Raw genomic sequence first — 21,485 nt, 5'->3', positions numbered from 1 at the left:
AATTCATTCTGAACAATTTAAATTTTTTTGTATTATTCTAAAATGAAAACTATGGGGAAAAGTATGATATTTCCGAAATTATTTCGAATAACGAAAGTTCTATCACAACACAAATAGTGTTAAATTATGTTAATAATTAAAAATTGGGGGCCTATGGCTTCTACATTTAGACCCAAGCATTTTAAAATTTTTTTTTTCTTTGCGCAGTAAACAATCCTTGACAACGTGTCATCGAGTGCGCCATGTTTAAATCAGAATATATTCTTCTAAAATCAATGTTGCCAATGATGCACTATCATAAGTAGCCTTTTCTACATTCTTATATTTTCAACCAATATTACATCTTAAATTAGATATAAAATTTTATACGGACGGTACGTCTGCCTTTTTATTCACCACTTTTATCTAGTAACGTGTAATAAGAAGAACAAAGTCAGCGCATTCACTTTAGAAGTGTCTGATTACGCAATCTTAGTTCCTCTTAGCCCCCATAAAATTTTCTTTTAGCGCCGCCACTGTATAAAATTAATTAAGCAACAAATCACTTTTTACCGTTTAGTTATTAAAGATAAAACATTTTACTTTCACGATCAGATGTAAAAGTATTGTTTTAGCAAAAAAAGGAAACAAACAAATAAATAAAATAAAATAAACCGACTGTTGTTGAATGAAACCCAGTCTAATTGAAAGGTTATAGTTCGCTAGGCAACCAGTAATACAATTCCATTAACATTTTTTAAATGTCAATCAAATCGCATTGTTTTATTGATGAAATAAACATCCCTCTTCATGTGATAAACTATTACTTTCCTCGTAATCTCTGTAATCGTTAATTGTACACACAACGGTTATCAAAAATAGCAAATTTCTTGGAATTCGCTCCGCGGATGTTTGCATAATATACAGAGGCGTACTTACAACACTCCCAAGGTCGAACTCGCACATAAAACTATTTTTGACAGATGTCATTTATAATATTTGTGTAGCGTTCAATTATGCAAGCAATTTAAGTTTATTGTTATTTATGAGCTGAAATGATTGTGAATGTAACGTGAGATACGACAATAAGTGCCCTCCACACCGATTATAATGTGAATTCGACGTACTCAGAAGGAATCCATACTTGATGAAGGCCGGTTTATTTGGAAAAGCACGAAGAGTTTATGTTAGTGGTTTCCAACCATGCCCGTTCCCCCGATTCCCACAGTCATCGAGCCTGACGCAGGTACACTTTTGAATCATTACCAAAACAAAGTTAAGTCATCAGTAAATAAAACCACTTTTTGTGTTTAACCAGAATGTCGAAGTGTCACAGACAGTGTCGGCTCGCATTCGGACATATCGGGGCACACGCTGCAAGCGCCTAACTCCATCATGACCAGGCCCCACATGGACGTCGTCTGTGTCATAGACATCTGCCAGTCGGGAAACCTGCCCCATCGGAAGAAGGCCTTGGACGAGGTGAATCAAGCGTGTCTTCAGGTCGGCGCCACCCTCAACCACATTCAGGTGAGTTCAATTTCTCCGCGACTTGCACTAACGACTGCGATTTCAGTTCGAGAAGTTGGATTTCGGAGAAGCCAACGTCGTTAGCAGCTTTTACAATGCAGACATGGTGATTGTCGATGTGTCGTTGGCGGTGCAGAAGAGCACGCTGTCTTACCACCTAGGGGTGAGGGAAAGCTTCAACATGAAACACAACATCTTGATTTACAACGACAGAGACGCGGAAGTGACTGAACGACTAAAAGTGAGGTTATGTCGTTACCATGAATTCTTAATAATTTTGTATTTATAGTGCTCTACTCAGTATCCATGCATTTCCTATATTTTACTCGATGACGGCGGATGTGTCACCACAGGAAGATCGAGCGATAGCGGAGAACTTTTAAATCAAAGATTGAAACGATTATTACAAGATGTGGAGATCCAAAGCAAGTAAGTTTTGTAAAAATCGCGATCGTTGTTGCAGGTGATGTTTCAGAGCACACATGAAGGAGAAATTTCTATCCGACTTGAAAAAACTCAAGGAACAAAAAAACGGCGATGAACTTCAAAAGTCTTTGTATAATATCAGGAAACGTTTAGATGATCCTAATGTTCTCTCAGGGGAGGTTGTTTTAAATATGTTGTTTTGCTTTCGTGACATACAAGATTATAACGCCATGGTTCACCTTGTGGATGATTTAAAAACACTTCCAACAACAAAGAAATATGTAAATTCGTATATTCTGTATTTGTACGCTTTCGCTTTAAATAGGAGGAAGCAAGCTGGAGATAGGGAAAGAGCTTTAAATGTTTGCATTGAGGCGCTGAAAAAGGTGTGTTGGTGCAGTCATGTGGTTTTAGCATTGTTGTTTTTTTGTCTTTTATTTTTAGAGAGAAAATCACTTTCCGGATATGATATGTTTGTGTGGCAGAATTTACAAAGATAAATTTACCGAGTCGGATCATAAGGATCAAATTAGTTTAGATCAAGCTATTTACTGGTATAGAAAAGGTTTTGAGGTGCAGCCTAATGAATATGCAGGTAAGATTTGTGTAAATATTTTAAATTTTCTTTGTGTATGAATGGGAAAGGCGTAACGTGTGTAGGAGCGCCCCCACGTTAATTTTTCAAGGGTGTTTGTGTTTTAATTACACTGGTTTGGATTGAACAACGCCCCAGCAAAAGTTAAAAGTAATCAATTTATTTGTTTACATGCGGTTGTTGAGGTTTTGGACTGTAGAGGGCTCTGTACTCAATGGAGTACTTAATACCATATGATCGGAAAAACCTCTAGTAGGCCGTGCAACTGTCAAACTGAACAAGGCATGCGTTGGTGTTGCCAACATAATTAAAAAAAAAAATGGTCTCAAGTTATTTAGACACATCTAGTTTTTTCGAAAAATTATAAATTTTTATTTTATGATAACCCTTATAGGTTTAAAACATATAGATAATGTCAGTCACAGTGTAAAAAATTGGTCGAAAGTTATTTCGACAGAACTTCCCTTGACCCTGAAGTGCAGCCGAACAAATCTCGGTTCTATAAAAAATTAAAAAAAATCAGCGGCATAAATAACACTCCCGGTAAAAATTGTTTTTCTAAAAACTGAAAAATCGAAAAATAATTTTTTTTTTAAATCAATAGATCGAGCAAACGAAACATCAAACAAAATAAAAAATCCGAAATTAAAAAATTGAAAAATTAAAATTTCAATCAATTGAATAAAACTCCCAAAATTGAAATGTTGAAAAATTGATAAATCGAAAATTCGAAAAATTGAAGTATTAAAAACTAAAAATAGGAAAATCGAAACATTAAAAAATCGTAAAATCGGAAAATTGAAAAATTGAAGAATTGAAAAACTGAAAAATAGAGAAATGGGAAAATCGAAACATCTAAAAGTCAAAAAAATAATCGATTAATCGAAAAAACGAAAATTTAGAAACGCCAAAAATTGAAAATTGAAAAATTTTTAAAATCCCACAATTGAAGTATCGAAAAATTAAAGGTTGAGTAATCAAAAAGTCGAAAAATTGAAAATTGTATAAATCGAAAAACTGAAAAATGGAGACATCAAAAAATGTAAACACCGAAATCTCCATAAATTGAGAAATAAAAAAAATTAAAACTTGAAAAATCGAAACATCAAAAATTTTAAAAATCGAAAATTTAGAAACGTCAAAAATTAAAAAAATTGAAAATCGAAAAATATGGCAAATCCCAAAACAGAAATATCGAAAAATGAAAGAAACGAAAAATTGAAAATCGAGGAATCGAAAAATCGAAAAAATGAGAAGTCGAAAATTCGAAAAATTGAAATATGTATTAAAAACTAAAAACAGGGAAATCGAAACATTAAAAAGTTGGAAAATTGAAAAATTGAAAGATCGAAAAACTGAAAAATGGAGAAATTAAGAAATCGAATCGAAAAATCCAGAAATCAAAAAATTTAAATTTCGAAAAATCAAAAATTTTTAAAATCGCTCGATCGAGAAATGGCAAATTCTAAAATTTAAGAAATGGGAAAGTCAAAAATCCAAAAATTGAAAAATTGAAAATCCGAGAATTTTAAAAATCCCAAAATTGAAGTATCGAAAAATTAAAGATCGAGTAATCAAAAAGTCTAAAAATTGAAAATTTTATAAATCAAAAAATTGAAGGTTCGAAAAACTGAAAAATGAAGAAAAAAAATCTAACACCGAAATCTCCGTAAATTTTAAACTTGAGAAATCGAAACATCAAAAATTTTAAAAATCGAAAGATCGAGAAATCACAAAATCGGAGATTAGAAAATTTAAATCGGAAAGTCAAAAAACCAAAAAATTGAAGAATTGAAAAACTGAAAAATCGAGAAATGGGAAAATTCAAAACTCACAAAATCGATTAATCGAGAAAACGAAAATTGAAAAATTGAAAATCGAAAAATTTGGAAAATCCCAAAATTGAAGTATCAAAATAGGAAAGAAACGAAAAATTGAAAGTCGAGGAATCGAAAAATGAGAAATCAGATGTTGAAAAATTGAGAAGTCGAAAATTCGAAAAATTGAAATATTAAAAACCAAAAACAGGGACATCCAAACATTGAAAAATCGAAAAATGTAAAAATTTAAAAAACCAAAAAATTGAAAGATCGGAAAACTGAAAATTGGAGAAATCGAAAAATTGAAAAACCGAGAAGTCAAAAGGTCGAGAAATCGAATCATCAGAAAATTGAAAAATTTAAAAATTTTAAAAATAGAAAAATCGGAGAATTGACAAATCGAGGAATTACCAATTCTAAAATTTAAAAAATCGAGAAATCGAAAACGTCGACATGACCATGAAAACATCGAAAAGTTGAAAAATTGAGAAATGGGAAAATCGAAACATCGAAAAGTCGAAAAAATTGAAAAGTCAAAAAATCGATTAAGCAAAAATTTTGAAACGCCAAAAATTGAAAAATAGAAATTCGAAAAATTTGTAAAATCCCAAAATTGAAGTATCGAAAAATGAAGGAAACGACGAAAAATTGAAGATCAAGTAATCGAAAAGTCGAAAAATCCAAAATTTTAAAAATAGAAAAGTCAAAAACCTGAAAAATCGAAAAATTGAAAAATTAAAAAACTTGAAAATCGAGAAATCGAGACATCGAGCAATGGAAACGTTGAACTGTCGCAAAATTGAGAATTGGGAAATTTAAAACACACATCTAAAAGTCGAAAAGTAAAAAAAAAAAACGAAAAAGCGAAAATTTAGAAACGCCAAAAATTGAAAATTGAAAAATTGGGAAAATTCCAAAAATGAAGGAAACGAAAATTGAAAATCGAGAAATTGAAAAATTGAAAACTCGAAAAATCGAATCAAAAAAAAGAGAAATCGGAAGTTGAAAGATCGAGAAATCGAATATTCGAAAAATTGCAATATTAAAAACTAAAAATAGAGAAATGGAAGCATTAAAAAACCATAAAATCTAAAAATTTAAAAAGTCGAAAAACTAAAAAATGGGGAATTAAAAAACCGAATCGAAACATCGGGAATTTGAATCATCGAAAAATCGAATCATCAAAAAATTTAAAAATTTGAAAAATAGAAAAATCGAAAAGTCAAAAACCCGAAAAATTGAATTGAAAAACTGAAAAATCGAGATATCGAGCAATGAAAACATCGAAAAGTCAAAAAAATCATCGCTTAATCGAAAAAGCGAAAACTTAGAAACGCCAAAAATTGAAAAATTGAAAATCGAGAAATTTGAAAAATCCCAAAATTAGAGTATCGAAAAATGGAGGAAACGAAAAATTAAAGATCGAGTAACCGAAAACTCGAAAAATCAAAAAATTGAAGAATTGAAAAACTTGAAAATCGAGAAATCGAGACGTCGAGCAATGGAAACGTTGAACTGTAGTAAAATTGAGGATTGGGAAAATCGAAACACACATTTAAAAGTCGAAAAGTCAAAAAAATCGAAAAAACGAAAATTTAGAATTGCCAAAAATTAAAAAATTTGAAAAATCCCAAAATTGAAGTGTCGAAAAATGAAGGAAACGAAAAATTGGAAAAATACGTCGAAAAATCGAAAGATAGAGAAATCCAATCAAAAAACTGAAAAATCGAAGAACTAAAAAATCGCTAAATCATAAAATCTAAAATTTAAAAAACTGAGAAATCGTGACGTCGAACAATGAAAGCTTCGAAAAGTGGAAAAAATAAAAAAATCAAAAAGTCGGAAACATCCATTAATCGAAAAATCGAAAATATAGAAACGCCACAAATTGAAAATCTAAAAATTTGAAAAATCCTAAAATTAAAGTATCGAAAAATGAAGGAAACGAAGATTTAAAAATCGAAAAATTGAAGAATTGGAAAATTTGAAAATCCAGACGTCGACCAATGGAAACGTTGAACCACAGAACACCTAACTTAGCGTTGAACTGTCGAAAAATTGAGGATTGGGAAATTCGAAACACACATTTAAAAGTCGAAAAGTCAAAAAAATGAAAAAACGAAACTTTTTGAAACACCAAAACCTGAAAAATTGGAAAATGAAAAATTTTTAAAATCCCAAAATTGAAGATCGAGTAATTGAAAAGTCGGAAAATCGAAAAATTGAAACGTCAAAAACCTGAAAAATCCAATCTAATCTAAAAGTATAAAAGTCAAAAAATTGGAAAAGCAAAAATTTTGAAACGCCAAAAATTGAAAGATTTGAAAAAACCTAAAATTGAAGTATCGAAAAGTGATGGAGACGAAAAATTGAAAATAAAAAAATTGAATCAAATAGTAACTGAAATACCGAAAAACGGAGACATCGGAACTTGAAAAATCGAAAATTCGAATAATAATAATTATTACACAAGTTTAATTTTTTTCCAAAAATCAGGATGGTAAAAATTCAACACAGATTCATAAACAACAAATGAAAGAGTACCTTATTTTATAACCTTTAAATAACATTTACTATTGTAAAATTTGGAGGTGACGTCATTCTATTGTTGCTGTGGATGATCAGACAAATTTTGGTTAGCGTTTTACAAGATATTCCTAACATACATACAAAATTTGACAATAATCGGTTCAGTAATTTCGGATATTATCTGTTTTAACAAAAATCGATACAGACCGAGGACTCTATAGGTCATGAAGCGTCGAGAAAACATGAAAATAGTCTGTCGCCCGATGGACTCGATTACAATACTTCCTTAGCTTACGCTCAGGAAGTAATAAATTGCACATCGATCACATGGTATTTAAATTATAACGATCGCAGACAAAATTTAGTGACAAAGTGGATTGGCAACAATAAACTTAATTTTTTTCAAAATTTTCATTGAAGTCTCAAAATTGACTTATTCACATCCAGAGAACCATCTAGAGCGACCGTTGTTTTAATATCGTTGCAAATTTCATTGATTTTAAATTTTTTCTTTCATAGGAATAAACCTAGCAACATTACTAGTAATCGGTGGCGCCGACATCAACGGAAACGAAGAACTCCAACGCATAGGCATGGTCCTAAACAATCTAATAGGCAAAAAAGGAAGCTTAGCCTCCCTCCAAGACTACTGGGACGTAGCCACCTTCTTCGAAATCTCGGTACTCTTCCAGCACTACTCCAACGCAGTCCAAGCAGCTGAATGCATGTTCAAACTGAAACCACCAGACTGGTATCTAAAATCCACAATCGGCAACATCCAACTAATCGACAAATTTCGCAAAAAACGCGACGAAGAGGGCCCTCCTGAAGAAAAAATCTTCCACTTCTGGATGGAGTTCTTCATAGAAGCCACCAAACCGCCGCCCGAAGATAGCTTTCGTTTCCCGGCACTGATCCTCGAACCGAGCAAAGAGTTCATGCCGAGCTACGTCTGCGTGAACCTGGGGGCCGATCCGCAAACACTACAAGTGAGTAGAGGTGTCTGATGGTGAATTTGACGAAACCGGTTGACTTGCAGGTGACGAATCTCTGCGTGAAAAGCCTGAAAAACAACTGCACCCAAATCCACAATTGGGAATTCACTGCCAATAATATTCGTAGCGTGAGTTTTTACAAGCGCGACGAACGTTGCCTGTTCCTATACGTCCACCACAACTCCGACGACTTCCAAATTTTCTTTCCTTCGGAAAGTTGCAGAGAGTGCTTCTATAAGTTGATTTTGGAGTTGACTGATCATCAAGAGGGCTTGGTGGAGTCGGAGCCGCCTCGCGATATTAGATACGAGTACGAACGGGACGAACAGGGTAAACGTATAGTTTTAGGTAGAGGCACCTACGGTGTCGTCTATGCCGCTCGAGATTTAAACACACAAGTGAGAATCGCTGTTAAAGAAGTACCTGAGAAAAATCTAGGGGCCGTACAACCACTACACGAGGAAATAAGACTACACTCTCAATTGAGACACAGAAATATAGTTCAATATTTAGGATCATTATCCGAAGACAACTATTTTAAAATATTCATGGAACAAGTACCTGGAGGATCTTTGAGTGCCTTGCTTCGCTCAAAATGGGGGCCTTTGAAATCCAACGAACACACGATGGTGCATTACACCCGTCAGATTCTTGAAGGACTCAAGTACCTTCACGATCAAAAAATCGTTCATCGCGATATTAAAGGTGACAATGTTCTCGTCAACACGTACAGTGGCGTTGTGAAGATTTCGGATTTTGGAACGTCGAAGAGGCTGGCGGGGTTATGTCCGAGCACTGAAACATTTGCCGGGACTCTTCAGTACATGGCGCCTGAGGTTATAGACAAGGGGCAGAGAGGGTACGGTGCTCCTGCTGATATTTGGTCGCTTGGGTGCACTATTGTGGAAATGGCCACAGGCAAACCCCCATTTATCGAGTTAGGGTCGCCCCAAGCAGCCGTTTTTAAAGTAGGGTACTATAAAGCACACCCTCAAGTTCCTGAAGAATTGTCTGACAGGGCTAAGCACTTCATATTGCGGTGTTTTGAACCAGATCCGGATAAAAGGGCTTCCGCTGCGCAACTGCTGGAAGATCCCTTCATAGGTAAGATTTTTGTCTAAAAAGTAGACACTTCAATTGCGTTTAAATTTTTTGTTCCTAAATGTCATTGCATCAGTCTTGACACTTGAGCCGTAAAAGTCACTAGATCTTTTTGTCGCATTTTAGGACAACTTATTAAATATTTCGTGAATTATCTGCATTAAAGTTGTATTGTAAAATACATGTTTTAGGCACAAGTTTAACTTATCTAATAATAATCAGACATTTTTGATGTAAATGCCACTGTACCAACCCAAAACAAAAAAAAGCACCATAATTTAAAAAAATGCCTGCCTTATGAATTCACAAGATCGATTTATAAACTTCCCGTTGACGTTGTCGTTGAAAGTTCGCACACCGTTGAGGTGACGTTCGAGATGACCAACTTTTAACTTTCGCCCTTAGTTGCCGTTGACGTTGGGTTTTCAACCAATCAAATTGCGGTGGTGTGAAGTGCTGCCAACTTGAAGGAAAATACCCTGAAGAAAGGGGGACATTTTTCTGATTGACATTACTAATTTCACCAAAATGAAATTTTGATAGAAACAGAGACTTTGGGATAGAAATAATGAGGTCCACTAATATTAAGCCAATTAATGACTTGTTGACCTAAACCCTCATATTTTAAATAGCTGCCATCATTTTCTACACTGTGGTTTTCTGTCAATACTTATGCATTGTTAAAGATTCAGATTAGGTGTTATAACTACAAGGGTTTACATTGTGAGAAGAAGGGTAAAACATGTTTAAAATGGTGAATTTTTGTAGGAAAGTATCAATTTTACAATTAGACTCCGCCCCTTGGTCTGACAACGAATGAAAAATTCATCACGATTGAGATCGAGACGGATGGGTGGGGCTTCTCTTCTGATTTTCTTTTTTAATTAATCCTACATTTAGTTTTCTTTGTATAACACGATTACTTAAGAACGTATTTCATACAGTAATTTCTCGCAGAAAACAAGGATTTTACAATTAAGCTCCGCCCCTCCGCTTACGACGAATAAAAAGAATCATCAGAATTGAGATAGGGCGGGTGGGCGGGGCTTATATTTTACCTTTTTTTTTTCTTAATATACATAGCCATCTTTTCACAACAAGAAACTTAGAACCTGCTTAAAGTGGTACATTTTTGCAAGAAAATATGGATTTTGCAATTATGGGGCGGAGCTTAATTGCCAAATCGATATTTCGTTACACAAATTTTCCATTTTGAACATATTTTAAGTTTCATGTTGTGAAAAGAAGTCTACACATATTCAAATAAAAAGGCAAAATATAAGCCCACCCACCCGCCCTATCTCAATTGTAAAGATTTTTTTTATTCGCCTTGAATCAAGGGGGTCTGGAGCTTAATTGCAAAATACTCATTTCTTTATAAAAAATTATAAACTTGTTTATGAGTACCGTGTAGTTCAGAGAGAATACTATGTACAATAAGAAAAAAAAGGCAAAATATAAACCCCGCCCACCCGCCCTATCCCAATTGTAATGATTTTTTTTTTGTTCTTAGAAACTTAAAACACGTTTAAAATGCTAGATTTTTGTAAGGAAATATGGATTTTTCACTTTGGCTCCGCCCCTAGGTCTGCCAACAAATGAAAACTTCATTATTATTTAGATAAAGGCATATATGGGTGGAGCTTAAACTTTGGCTTTAATTTTTTCTTAATATACATGGTATTTTTTTAATAACACGATACTCAAAAACATGACTTACACAGTAATTTCTTGTAGAGAAAAAATAAGGATTTTGCAATTAAATTTCGCTCTTTTGGCTCTCGACGATTAAAAAAAAAATCATCACAATTGAGATAGGGCGGGTGGGTGAGGCTTATATTTTGGCTTTTTTTTTTTTTTTTTCTTAATGTACGTAGCCATCTTTTCACAACAAGAAACTTAGAAGATGGTTAAAATGGTACATTTTGCAAAGAAATATGGATTTGGCAATTATGGGGCGCAGCCTAATTGAAAAATCGAAATTTCCTTATACAAATTTTCCATTTTACACATGTTTTAAGTTTCTTGTTCTGAAAAGACGACTACGTATATCAAGAAAACATATATAAGCCCCGCCCACCCACCCTGTCTCAATTGTGATGATTTTTTCATTCGCCGTGAAGCAAAGAGGCGGAGCTTAACTGCAAAATACTTCTTTTTTTACAAGAAATTAAAAACTTGTTTTTGAGTATCGTGTTGTTCAAAGAATACTTTCTATATTAAGAAAAAAAGGCAAAATATATACCCCGCCCACCCACCCTATCGCAATTGTGATGATTTTTTTTATTCGTCGTGAGCCAAGGAGCTTAACTGCAAAATACTTATTTCTTTACAAGAAATTAAAAACATGGTTATGAGTATCGTGTTGTTCAAAGAATACTATGTATAAATAAATAAAAAGGACGTATGTAAACCCCGCCCACCCACCCCATCTCAATTGTGATGTTTTTTTTTATTCTTAGAAACTTAAAACACGTTTAAAATGGTAAATTTTTGTACAGAAATATGGATTTTGCAGTTAGGCTCCGCCCCTAGGTCTGCCAACGAATGAAAACTTCATTATTATTTAGTTCAAGGCAGGCATGGGTGGGGTTTAATTTTTGGCTTTAATTTTTTCTTAATATAGATAGTATTTTTTGAACAACGACGAATAAAAAAAACTTCACTATTGAGATAGGGTGGGTGGGCGGGGGAAAAGTCAAAAATCGAAAAATCGAAGAATTGAAAAACTGAAATAGGAATATTGAAAAATCGAGACGTCGAGCTAATTAAAATTCAAAATGTCGAAAAATTGAGAAATGGAAAAATCAAAACATTAGAAATGCCTAAAATTGAAAAATTGAAAATCGAAAATTTTGGAAAACTCAGAAATTGAAGTATCGAAAAATCAAGGAAACGAAAAATTAAAGATTGAGTAATCGAAAAATTTGAAAATCGAGACGTCGAGTAATAGAAACGTTGAACTGTCGAAAAATTTAGGATTGAAAAAATCGAAACACACATCTAAAAGTCGAAAAATCAAAAAGATGGATAAAGCGAAAATTTGGAAACGCCAAAAATTGAAAATCGAAAGATTTGAAAAATCCCAAAATTGAAGTATCGAAAAATGAAGAAAACGGAAAATTGAAAATCGAGAAATTGAATCAGATATGCACTGAAATACCGAAAAATCGAGAAATCTGAAATTTGAAAAATTCGAAATACATATTAAAAACTAAAAAGAGGGAAACCGAATCATTAAAAAATCGAAATATTGAAAAATCGAAAAATGTAAAAATTTAAAAAACCGGAAAATTTAAGCATCGAAAGAAGTGAAACATGGTGAAAGAAAAAAATCGATTCGAAAAATCGTGAATTTGAACAATCAAAAAATCGAAAATACCGAAATTTTGATAAATCCAGAAATCGAAAAATTGAAAAACCTATAAATCTAAAACCGAGAAATCGAAAAATCGAAAGATCGAGAAATCAGATCAACAAAAAATTTAAAAATCGTAAAATCTGAAATTTAACAGATCGAAAAGTCAAAAACCCGAAAAATTGAAGAATTGAAAAACTGAGAAATCGAGACGTCAAGCAATGAAAACATCTAGACAAATATGGATCTTGCAATTAAGCCCCGCCCCTCGATGTAACAACTAATGAAAAATTCATCACAACTGAGAATTGAGATCGGGGCGGGTATGGGTGGGGCCTAATCTTTGGCTATATTTCTTTCTTAATATACCTAGTATTCTTTGATGATACTCAAAAACATGTTTTTAATTTCTCGTAGAGAAATAAGGATTTTGCAGTTAAGCTCCACCTTCTTGCTTCACGACGAATAAAAAAAATCATCACAATTGAGACAGGGCGGGGGGGCGGGGCTACATGTTGCCTTTTTTTCTTAATAAGTGTAGACTTATTTCGTCAACAAGAAACTTAAAACGGCAAAAGTTGAACATCAAAGTTACTATCAATGGCAACTTAGCAACGGAGTTTGTAAATATCAGCCGGAACTGCAACTGCAACGGGAATTTAAACATCAACAGCAAGTTTATAAATCCCACTAAAGTTTTACTTTTGGATTTTATGTAAATACTTGGGAATTTTCGCGATCAATAATCCTTTTGAACTCGAAGATTAAAATGATTAAAATAACGTAATGAATGTGGTGGAAGTGGTTTTCATCTTACGGTGGTAATGAAAACTGAAGAAAAAATAATAGTAAAAACAAATTCCCGGAATAGCTTGTTTAGGCTTAAAAAGCCCCTCCTGGTTTTATTGACAATGTTAATCTTATCTCGGCATATGACAAAATCAAAAAATAGTAGCTGTATTTTTATTTCTTATCTGTGTACATTGGTTAAAAATGTACCATTTATTTAAAATTTACGGTGTTGTAAACATTTGTCGAACATAAACGTCACGTGTTACTTCTTGTAGGTTAGGTGCTAATGTTTACATTTCCAAGGTTATGTTTTTTGAAGATGTTTTTACAAAATTTTCGGTCAACATGGGCAGAGTGTTCCAATTTTTGTCTCGGACAGGTGACGCATTTGGATTAAATTCTTAATCACCGGAGTAGTTTTAATATTTTATCACATGTGACTTTTCCATCACATCTTGACGCTCTATCTTGTTTGTTTAGGTTCTGAGAGAAAGAAAAGCGTCCGGTTAAACACCGAGTTCAACCGTAGCGTGTCAGTGCCCGTCGACAAAGTAATTCCCAGACTTCCAGGCTGCAGTGCACCTAATCAGACACCGACAACACCAGAGTCTGAGTGAGTATTGATAAGTCAATGGTGGCATGCATGCTTCCTAATCATAGTTACAGGATGTCGGCAAAAACCAAGATAAAAACTTAACCTTGGCGTAATAAAGTTTGTTTTGTTTTGTGTGATTGTGACAGTGTGAAGATGATAGTTTCAAATTTTCTCATTATAAACACAGATGATTGGTACTTTAAGTACTCATGGTAATGTCTTCTTGTATTTGAAACTATGTATTTTATTTTTGTTGCGAGGTTAAGTAATATTTCTGTTTAACACATATGTTAACTGTAAAGTTTGCTTTGTGCTTGTGGTGGTAATTGTAATTGACTTGCAGCTCCCAAAGCAGAGGCTCCCTACTACCGCCCATACAAATGCCTACATCACTTACATTCAACAGGTAATCCTGTTATACAACCTCTTGTAGATAGTTCTTCGACATAGCCAGGATTGACTTTAACAGTTAGACTGTTGAATCCTTATATGTGTCGTATTAATACACGTTCTTATGTTTAGTCGCAAGAATCACGTATTTATTTACTTTTAATTATTATTAACACAACACTTGTTCTCATCTTCATCACTTTAACCCTCACAATCAATTCTATTATCAATTTAAGTAACATGCAACCACTTGTAAGGGTTAAATGATTTACTTTTACCCCTCACTTACTCATTTTTTTGTTCTTCAGTCTAGCGTCAACCCCTTCCCTCGAAATCGAATCGTGCCAAGACGGCACAGAGAGAAGAAACTCCTCTGGAACGTTGTTGTCCCCGGAAGTTGACGCCAGCACCGAAACCGACGGTTTTTACCTACTTAAAAAAGACTCACAAAGACGCACAACACTTGCCAAGGTGCTCGCCCAAGATGGAGCCAAAGTCTGTGATGTATGGATGCAAAAAATTAGAGATAAATACGTTGGAGAGACTGTGCTTACGCAAAAACATCTTGCCTCGCTTATGGACGCTTTGAAGGAATATCTAACTGAACAATCGCTCTCGGTTGTCGAAACTGCCGTCCGGCAGCTAAAGGAAGAGCTTGATTTTGACGTGACGGCGATAAATCAACTCCAATTCGCCATTTATTTGTACCAGGTAAGTGGTTTTGTTGCGGTCGGGTTGGCTTTGGAATAGAAGATCATGTCGTTGATAACACCAACTGTCAACATGTTCACGCTTTTAGGTTAGGTATTGTTCTGGATTTAGGTCGACTTATAAACTTGTGGCTGACGTAGCTGTTCGCCGTTGACGTTGAGTTTTCAACCAATCAAATTGCGGTACTGTGCAGTGTTGCCATCTTGAAGGAAAATTGCCTGAAGCAGGGGGGACATTTTTCTAGTTGACAGCTTTCTATCAGTACTTATGCATTGTTAAAGATAGTTTTTGTAGAAAGCATCTATTTTGCAATTAGGCTCCGCTCCTCGGTCTGACAACGAATGAAAAATTCATCTCAATTGAGCTTGGGATAAATATGGGTGGGGCTTCATTTTTGGCTTATTTTTTTCTTAATATACATAGTATTCTTTGAACAACGCGATACTCAAAAATAAAGAGAAAGATTTTGCAATTAAGCTCCGCCCCTTTGGCTCACGACGAATAAAAAAATCATCAGAATTTAGATAGGGTGGGTGGGCGGGGCTTATATTGTTCCTTTTTTTATTAATATGTACATTTTTGCAAGGAAATATGGATTTTGCAATTATGGGGCGGGGCCTAATTGCAAAATCGATATTTACTTATACAAATTTTCCATTTTAAACATGTTTTAAGTTTTATTTTGTGAAAAAAAGTCTACACATATTAAAATAAAAAGGCAAAAAGTAAGCCCGCCCACCCGCCCGATCTCAATTGTGATGATTTTTTTTATTCGCCGTGAATCAAGGGGGGCGGAGCTTAACTGCAAAATACTTATTTCTTTACAAGAAATTAAAAACATGTTTTTGTTTTTTTATCGTGTCGTTCAAAGAATACTATGTAAATTAAGAAAAAAGGCAAAATACAAACCCCGCCCACCCACCCCATCTCAATTGTGATGATTTTTTTTTTATTCTTAGAAACTTAAAACACGTTTAAAATGGTATTTTTTAAAGGAAATATGGATTTTGAAATTAGGCTTCGCCCTTAGGCCTGCCAACGAATGAAAATTTCATTACTATTTAGATCAGGTCAGGTATGGGTAGGTGGGGCTTTTGACTTTATCTGACGTTATTCAAAGAATAACGTGATATTCAAAAATATGCCTTACATGGTAATTTCGACGATTAGAAAAAAATCATTGCAATTGGGATAGGGTGGGTGGGCGGAGCTTATATTTTGACTTTTTTCTTAATTTACACAGTATTCTTTGAACGAAACGATACTTAAAAACGTGTTTTTAATTTGTCGTAGAGAAATAAGGATTTTGCAGTTAAGCTTCGCCTTCTTGGGTCACGACGAATAAAAAAACTTCACAATTGAGATAGGGTGGGTGGGCGGGGGGAAAAGTCAAAAATCGAAGAATTGAAAAACTGAAATATTGAAAAACCGAGACGTCGAGCTAATTAAAATTCGAAATGGCGAAAAATTGAGAAATGGAAAAATCGGAACATCTAAAAGTCGAAAAGTCAAAAAATCGAAAAATCGATTATAATCGAAACTTTGAAAATGCCAAAAATTGAAAAATTGAAAATCGAAAATTTTGGAAAACTCCGGAATTGAAGTATGTATTGAAAAATGAAGGAAACGAAAAATTAAAGATTGAGTAATCGAAAAGTCCAAAATCGAAAAATTGAAAAGTCAAAATCCTGAAAAATTGAAAAACTTGAAAATCGAAAAATCGAGACGTCGAGCAATGGAAACGTTGTACTGTCGAAAAATTTAGGATTGAAAAAATCAAAACACACATCTAAAAGTCGAAAAATCAAAAAGATGGATAAAGCGAAAATTTAGAAACGCCAAAAATTGAAAATCGAAATATTTGAAAAATCCCAAAATTGAAGTATCGAAAAATGAAGAAAACGGAAAATTGAAAATCGAAAAATTGAATCAAATTTGTACTGAAATACCGAAAAATCGAGAAATCTGAAATTCGAAAAATTGAAATACATATTAAAAACTAAAAATAGGGAATCATTAAAAAATCGTAAAATCGAAATATTGAAACATCGAAAAATGTAAAAATTTAAAAAAACGGAAAATTTAAGCATCGAAAAGAAGTGAAAAATGGTGAAATAAAAAAATCGAATCGAAAAATTGGGAATTTGAACAATCAAAAAATCGAAAACACCGAAATCTTGATAAATCCAGAAATCGAAAAATTTCAAATCTGAAAACTCGAAAAATTAGAAATTTTAAAAATCGAAAAATTGAAAAACCTATAAATCTAAAATCGAAAAGTCGAAAAATCGAAAGATCGAGAAATCGAATCAAAAAATTGAAAAATTTTAAAATTTGAAAAACTGAAAAATCGTAAAATCGTAAAATCGAAAAGTCAAGAACCCGAAAAATTGAAGAATTGAAAAATTGAGAAATCGAGATGTCAAGCAATGAAAACATCTAGACAAATATGGATCTTGCAATTAAGCCCCGCCCCTCGATGTAACAACGAATGAAAAATTCATCACATTTGAGAATTGAGATCGGGGCGGGTATGTGTGGGACCTAATCTTTAGCTTTATTTCTTTCGTAATATACATAGTATTCTTTGAACAACACTGTACTCAAAACCATGTTTTTAATTTCTGGTAGAGAAATAAGGATTTTGCAGTTAAACTCCGCCCCCTTAGCTCACGACGAATAAAAAAATCATCAGAATTGAGATAGGGTGGGTGGGCGGGGTTATATTTTGCCTTTTTTTTTCTTACTCTACCTCTTTTCACAACAAGAAACTTAAAACACGGTTAAAATTGTACATTTTTACAAGGAAATATGGATTTTGCAATTAAATTCCGCCAAAGGGCTCTCGACAATTAAAAAAAATCATCACAATTGAGATAGGGTGGGTGGGCGGGGCTTATATTTTGCCTTTTTTCTTAATATGCGTAGTCGTTTTTTTTTTAACAAGAAGATTAAAACATGTTTAAAATGGTAAATTCTTGTAGACAAATATGGATCTTGTAATTAAGCCGCGCCCCTCAATCTGACAAGGAATGGAAAATTCATCACAATTGAGAATTGAAATCGGGGCGGGTATGGGTGGGGCCTAATCCTTCGCTTTATTTTTTCTTAATACACTTAGTATTTTTTGAACAACAGGATACTCAAAACCGTGTTTTTGATTTCTTGTAGAGGAATAAGTATTTTGCAGTTAAGCTCCGCCTCCTTTGCTCACGGCGAATAAACAAAATCATTACAATTGAGATAGGGCGGGTGGGCGGGGCTAGTAATCAACTTAAATCTTCCACTTTTCTTCTACAACTCTTTAAATACAGCAAAAGTTGAACATCAAAGTTACTATCAACGGCAACTTGGCAACGGAGTTTATAAATGACAATTTTCAGCTCTAAAAACAACGTCAGCGGGAACTTCAACGTCAACAGCAAGTTTATAAATCCCATTTTTAACTTGACATTGACAGATGTGTGGTCTAAGCACCCCGCATGCGCATACGTTTTTACACTATGAGCCTACCTAGATTATAAATTTAAAGACCCACACTTTATAAATCTGAAAATTTTGACATATATGACCTTCCGTTGTCGCCAAGTTTTGTCTGGAACTTTACCTTTGAACTTCTATTTGACACAACATGGCCAGCTAAATCTGGAATTTCATTGTTGAAATTGTTCTGCTAACCTCAAAAATTCGTTAGAACACCGCTAACTTAATCTGCCTCCCCTCCGCTCCGTAAAATAAAATAACCCTATTGCGATTTAGTTTGTGAAACTTTGCAATACAAAAAAAATTGTATATAAAACCTAGAAAGAAGTTAAGAAGAATATGTAAAAATATAGAGGGTGTTCTATAAAAAAAAAACTAAGTTGTGTGCTACAGAGTCTTTTATAAGCAAGCATTAGCTCCGCCCACCCACCCTTTATTTTCTTAGAAGATATGTCATTTACCAAAATTAGTCTTATCGTGGCAAGTACTAGCCCCGCCCACCCGCACTGTTCTCATTCTAACGATTTTATTTCTGTTCAGTATAAGATCGACCTTTCATTCTGGCAAGATAACATGAATCATTGAAATGGAGGCGGGGTGGGTGGGTGGGGTTTATTATATATTTTTCTGTAGTGTGAGAATAGGAATTAATAGAACGTAGGCTGTTAAAAAAAGAATCGTATTTTTTTTTTATTATACTATGTTCCATAAGATTTATTTTTTATTTCAGAACAAATACATTAGAAAACGGGTGGGTGGGCGGAGCTAACTTTAACTTTTTCCTACAGAGTCTTGTATAAGCAAGCAATAGCCCCGCTCATCCATCCCCCTCTTCATTCCAGTGATTACTGTTAAAATTGTTCAGTCATTTACCAAAATTAGTCTTATTTTAACAAATACTAGCCCCGCCCACCAGCCCTCTATTTCCTTCGAGGGTATGTAATTTGCCAAAATCAGTCTTATCTTAGCAAGTAATGGCCCCGCCCACCCGCCCTCAGTCCTATCTTACGAAGTACTAGTCCCGCCCACCCGCCCTCTATTTTCTTAAAGGTTATGTCATTTGCTAAAGTCAGTCCTATCTTACCCCCGCAGAGGCAGATCAAGTTGGCGGTGGTTGGGATTGACGGAAGAAAAAAGTTTGGTTTTCAAACATGTCAACGCTAACAAAATTTATCAGTCCCAAGAAAAAAATATGATTTTTTTTAAATTTGAGAGAAATATAATTGAAATAATAAAATGTTAAAATACGAACACACGACAAATAAGATATGTTAAAAAGTTATGTTATGAGTAGACAGCGGATTTCTGTCGGGCTACGTCACGATTTTAGTGGGGACGCGCTGCATCGCCGGGACTCAGTAGCGGGTGATAGGTAATCACTGAATTTAATTGTCACTTGATTCCATAAACACAATTAACGATTTATTAATCAAACGGCTAACTAAATGAGAACTGGAATTAACAGCAGAGTGCAACGAAGCAGTGTTATTCTAATCTCAAATAAACGAAGTGCAGCCGGTAACTGCAATGAATTCCCATCCCGTACGAGCCGTACCGAGTTTGGCCTTGTCTAGCCCGACAGAAATCCGCTCTCTAGTTATGAGAAAGCTAACTAGTTGTGTATTTATTTTCCAAAAAAAGAGAATCATTTTACCATTTATTCTAACGTAATTTCGTACCGTTCGTTTATTTCTTTATTTAATGATGTTTCATTAATTTAAAGCAAAACAGAATTGTGGACTCCTGATAGTTATTGTTATGAGACGAAATTAAAATTTTTAAACATCAATTGCTAAAAATAAACCAGCTAAATTTATTGATTACAAGCAAGTTTACTTATCTTTCATTTAAACGTCGCATTAAAAGATTTATTATTTTCTGGTCCGTGTCACAACTGACATATCAAAAGTAAATAATTCCCGATAAATTTGCAGATTTACTCCCTTCCGAATGCACTAACTGTTGACATTCCGTTATCAGTATTTACGTAACCATCGAGATAAATTAATAAACCTTCTTTCTGTTCAATACGTTGTGATTTTCCGCGCGCGTTAACTCGTTCCCTTTTAGGAATCCGTCAACGAAGTTCTACGTCTACATCCGATCAAACCTCACTGGATGTTCGCTCTCGACAACCTAGTTCGGTCAGGTGTTCAAGCCGCAATAACGGTTTTATCACCTGAACTGGGAGAAAACCTGGCCAATCACAGCTCCCCGAGCACCGTGAACTCGGCGAAGTCGACCAAAAGCACCGAGAGCTTCGATCTTCGCGACCAGGTTGTGCAATTTCGCTCCGAGAATGGCAGGCTCCTGCACGAGTTGCTAGAATCGCAGAAGCAGTACCAGGTTTTGGTAGGTGTAGGTGTGGTGTCTAGGCGTGGGTTGACGGTTTTGTTGAAGGTGAAGCAGTTGATCGAGAGCCTCCAGCACCAGTCTGAAGCTATCAAGGAAATTTGCTCGCGCCGCGAATGCCAAATCAAAGATGAGTTCGACGAAGACCCGAGGTTGGCGAGCTGGCTGCAAGGTTTGGGGGTTAACGAGTACTGCCGGAGGAAAATTTTAGCCGAGGGGTACACTTTGGACGAAGTGTTGTACAACATCGCGAGGGAGGATTTGCAGAGGATTGGTCTACGGGGGGCAGTCGAGTTTCGCATTTGGAGAGCTATCGAACAACATAGGCAAAGTACTACCGTTTATTTATGTAACGGGCTATCAGACGAAACAAGTACTGTCTAAACCATCAAAGTTTCTTTATTACCAGACTGTGATTTTTTTGTTTTCTTTTTTTTTATTAAGAATCTTCTTTAATTTGAAGTGCAATGATATTTATTGTATCAAATGAATATTTATTAAGTTATACAGATCATATTGTTTTCTAGGAGTACAAATTTCGGAAAGCACGCAATTTTATTTGTAAGGTTTTAATTGCAAATTTGTTTTAATTTTGCGTTTTAAATTGGTTGCTGCAAGGTTTAACTTTGATTCTTTTATATTAAAAGTGTAATCTGTGTATTTACATAGTAAAGTTTTCACTAAAAAACTACTTCATGGCTAACTCCACTAGGTTTTATTGAAATTGTAATACTAATACTACTGAAAAAGTTATGAAGTGCCTTCATACTAATGCATCACGTTATAGTTCAACTTTAGTATTACTGATGTTTTATTTTTGAAAAGATGT

The 21,485-nt window shown here is 34.3% G+C and overlaps 1 protein-coding gene across 1 annotated transcript; it reads left to right on the top strand.

Annotated features, from left to right (window-relative positions):
* Positions 1–936: 936 nt before the first annotated feature.
* Positions 937–21,179, top strand: LOC135127158 (mitogen-activated protein kinase kinase kinase 15). The gene is made up of 13 exons (XM_064053522.1): positions 937–1,225; positions 1,298–1,509; positions 1,556–1,750; positions 1,799–1,938; positions 1,985–2,321; positions 2,380–2,530; positions 7,399–7,868; positions 7,919–8,978; positions 13,606–13,738; positions 14,064–14,126; positions 14,419–14,821; positions 20,375–20,656; positions 20,705–21,179. The coding sequence occupies exons 1-13, from the start codon at positions 1,183–1,185 to the stop codon at positions 21,038–21,040; spliced, it is 3,825 nt and encodes a 1,274-aa protein (XP_063909592.1). The 5' UTR covers positions 937–1,182; the 3' UTR covers positions 21,041–21,179.
* Positions 21,180–21,485: the final 306 nt, after the last annotated feature.

This window comes from Zophobas morio, unplaced genomic scaffold (assembly GCF_036711695.1).
Source record: "Zophobas morio isolate AGI-343-1 ecotype UQ-CSIRO unplaced genomic scaffold, CSIRO_AGI_Zmor_V1 ptg000011l, whole genome shotgun sequence".
NCBI lineage: Eukaryota > Metazoa > Arthropoda > Insecta > Coleoptera > Tenebrionidae > Zophobas > Zophobas morio.
The sequence above is the reverse complement of the archived record's forward strand: the minus strand, read 5'-3'. Positions and strand labels throughout refer to the sequence as shown.

What these genes read in the sequence shown, in the direction of transcription:
- LOC135127158 (XM_064053522.1), top strand. Translation starts at nt 1,183, where the DNA reads ATGCCCGTTCCCCCGATTCCCACAGTCATCGAGCCTGACGCAG. An exon ending in AGTCATCGAGCCTGACGCAG is followed by an intron (nt 1,226 to 1,297) that starts GTACACTTTTGA and finishes GTGTTTAACCAG; the next exon opens with AATGTCGAAGTGTCACAGAC. An exon ending in GCAGCCTAATGAATATGCAG is followed by an intron (nt 2,531 to 7,398) that starts GTAAGATTTGTG and finishes TTTCTTTCATAG; the next exon opens with GAATAAACCTAGCAACATTA.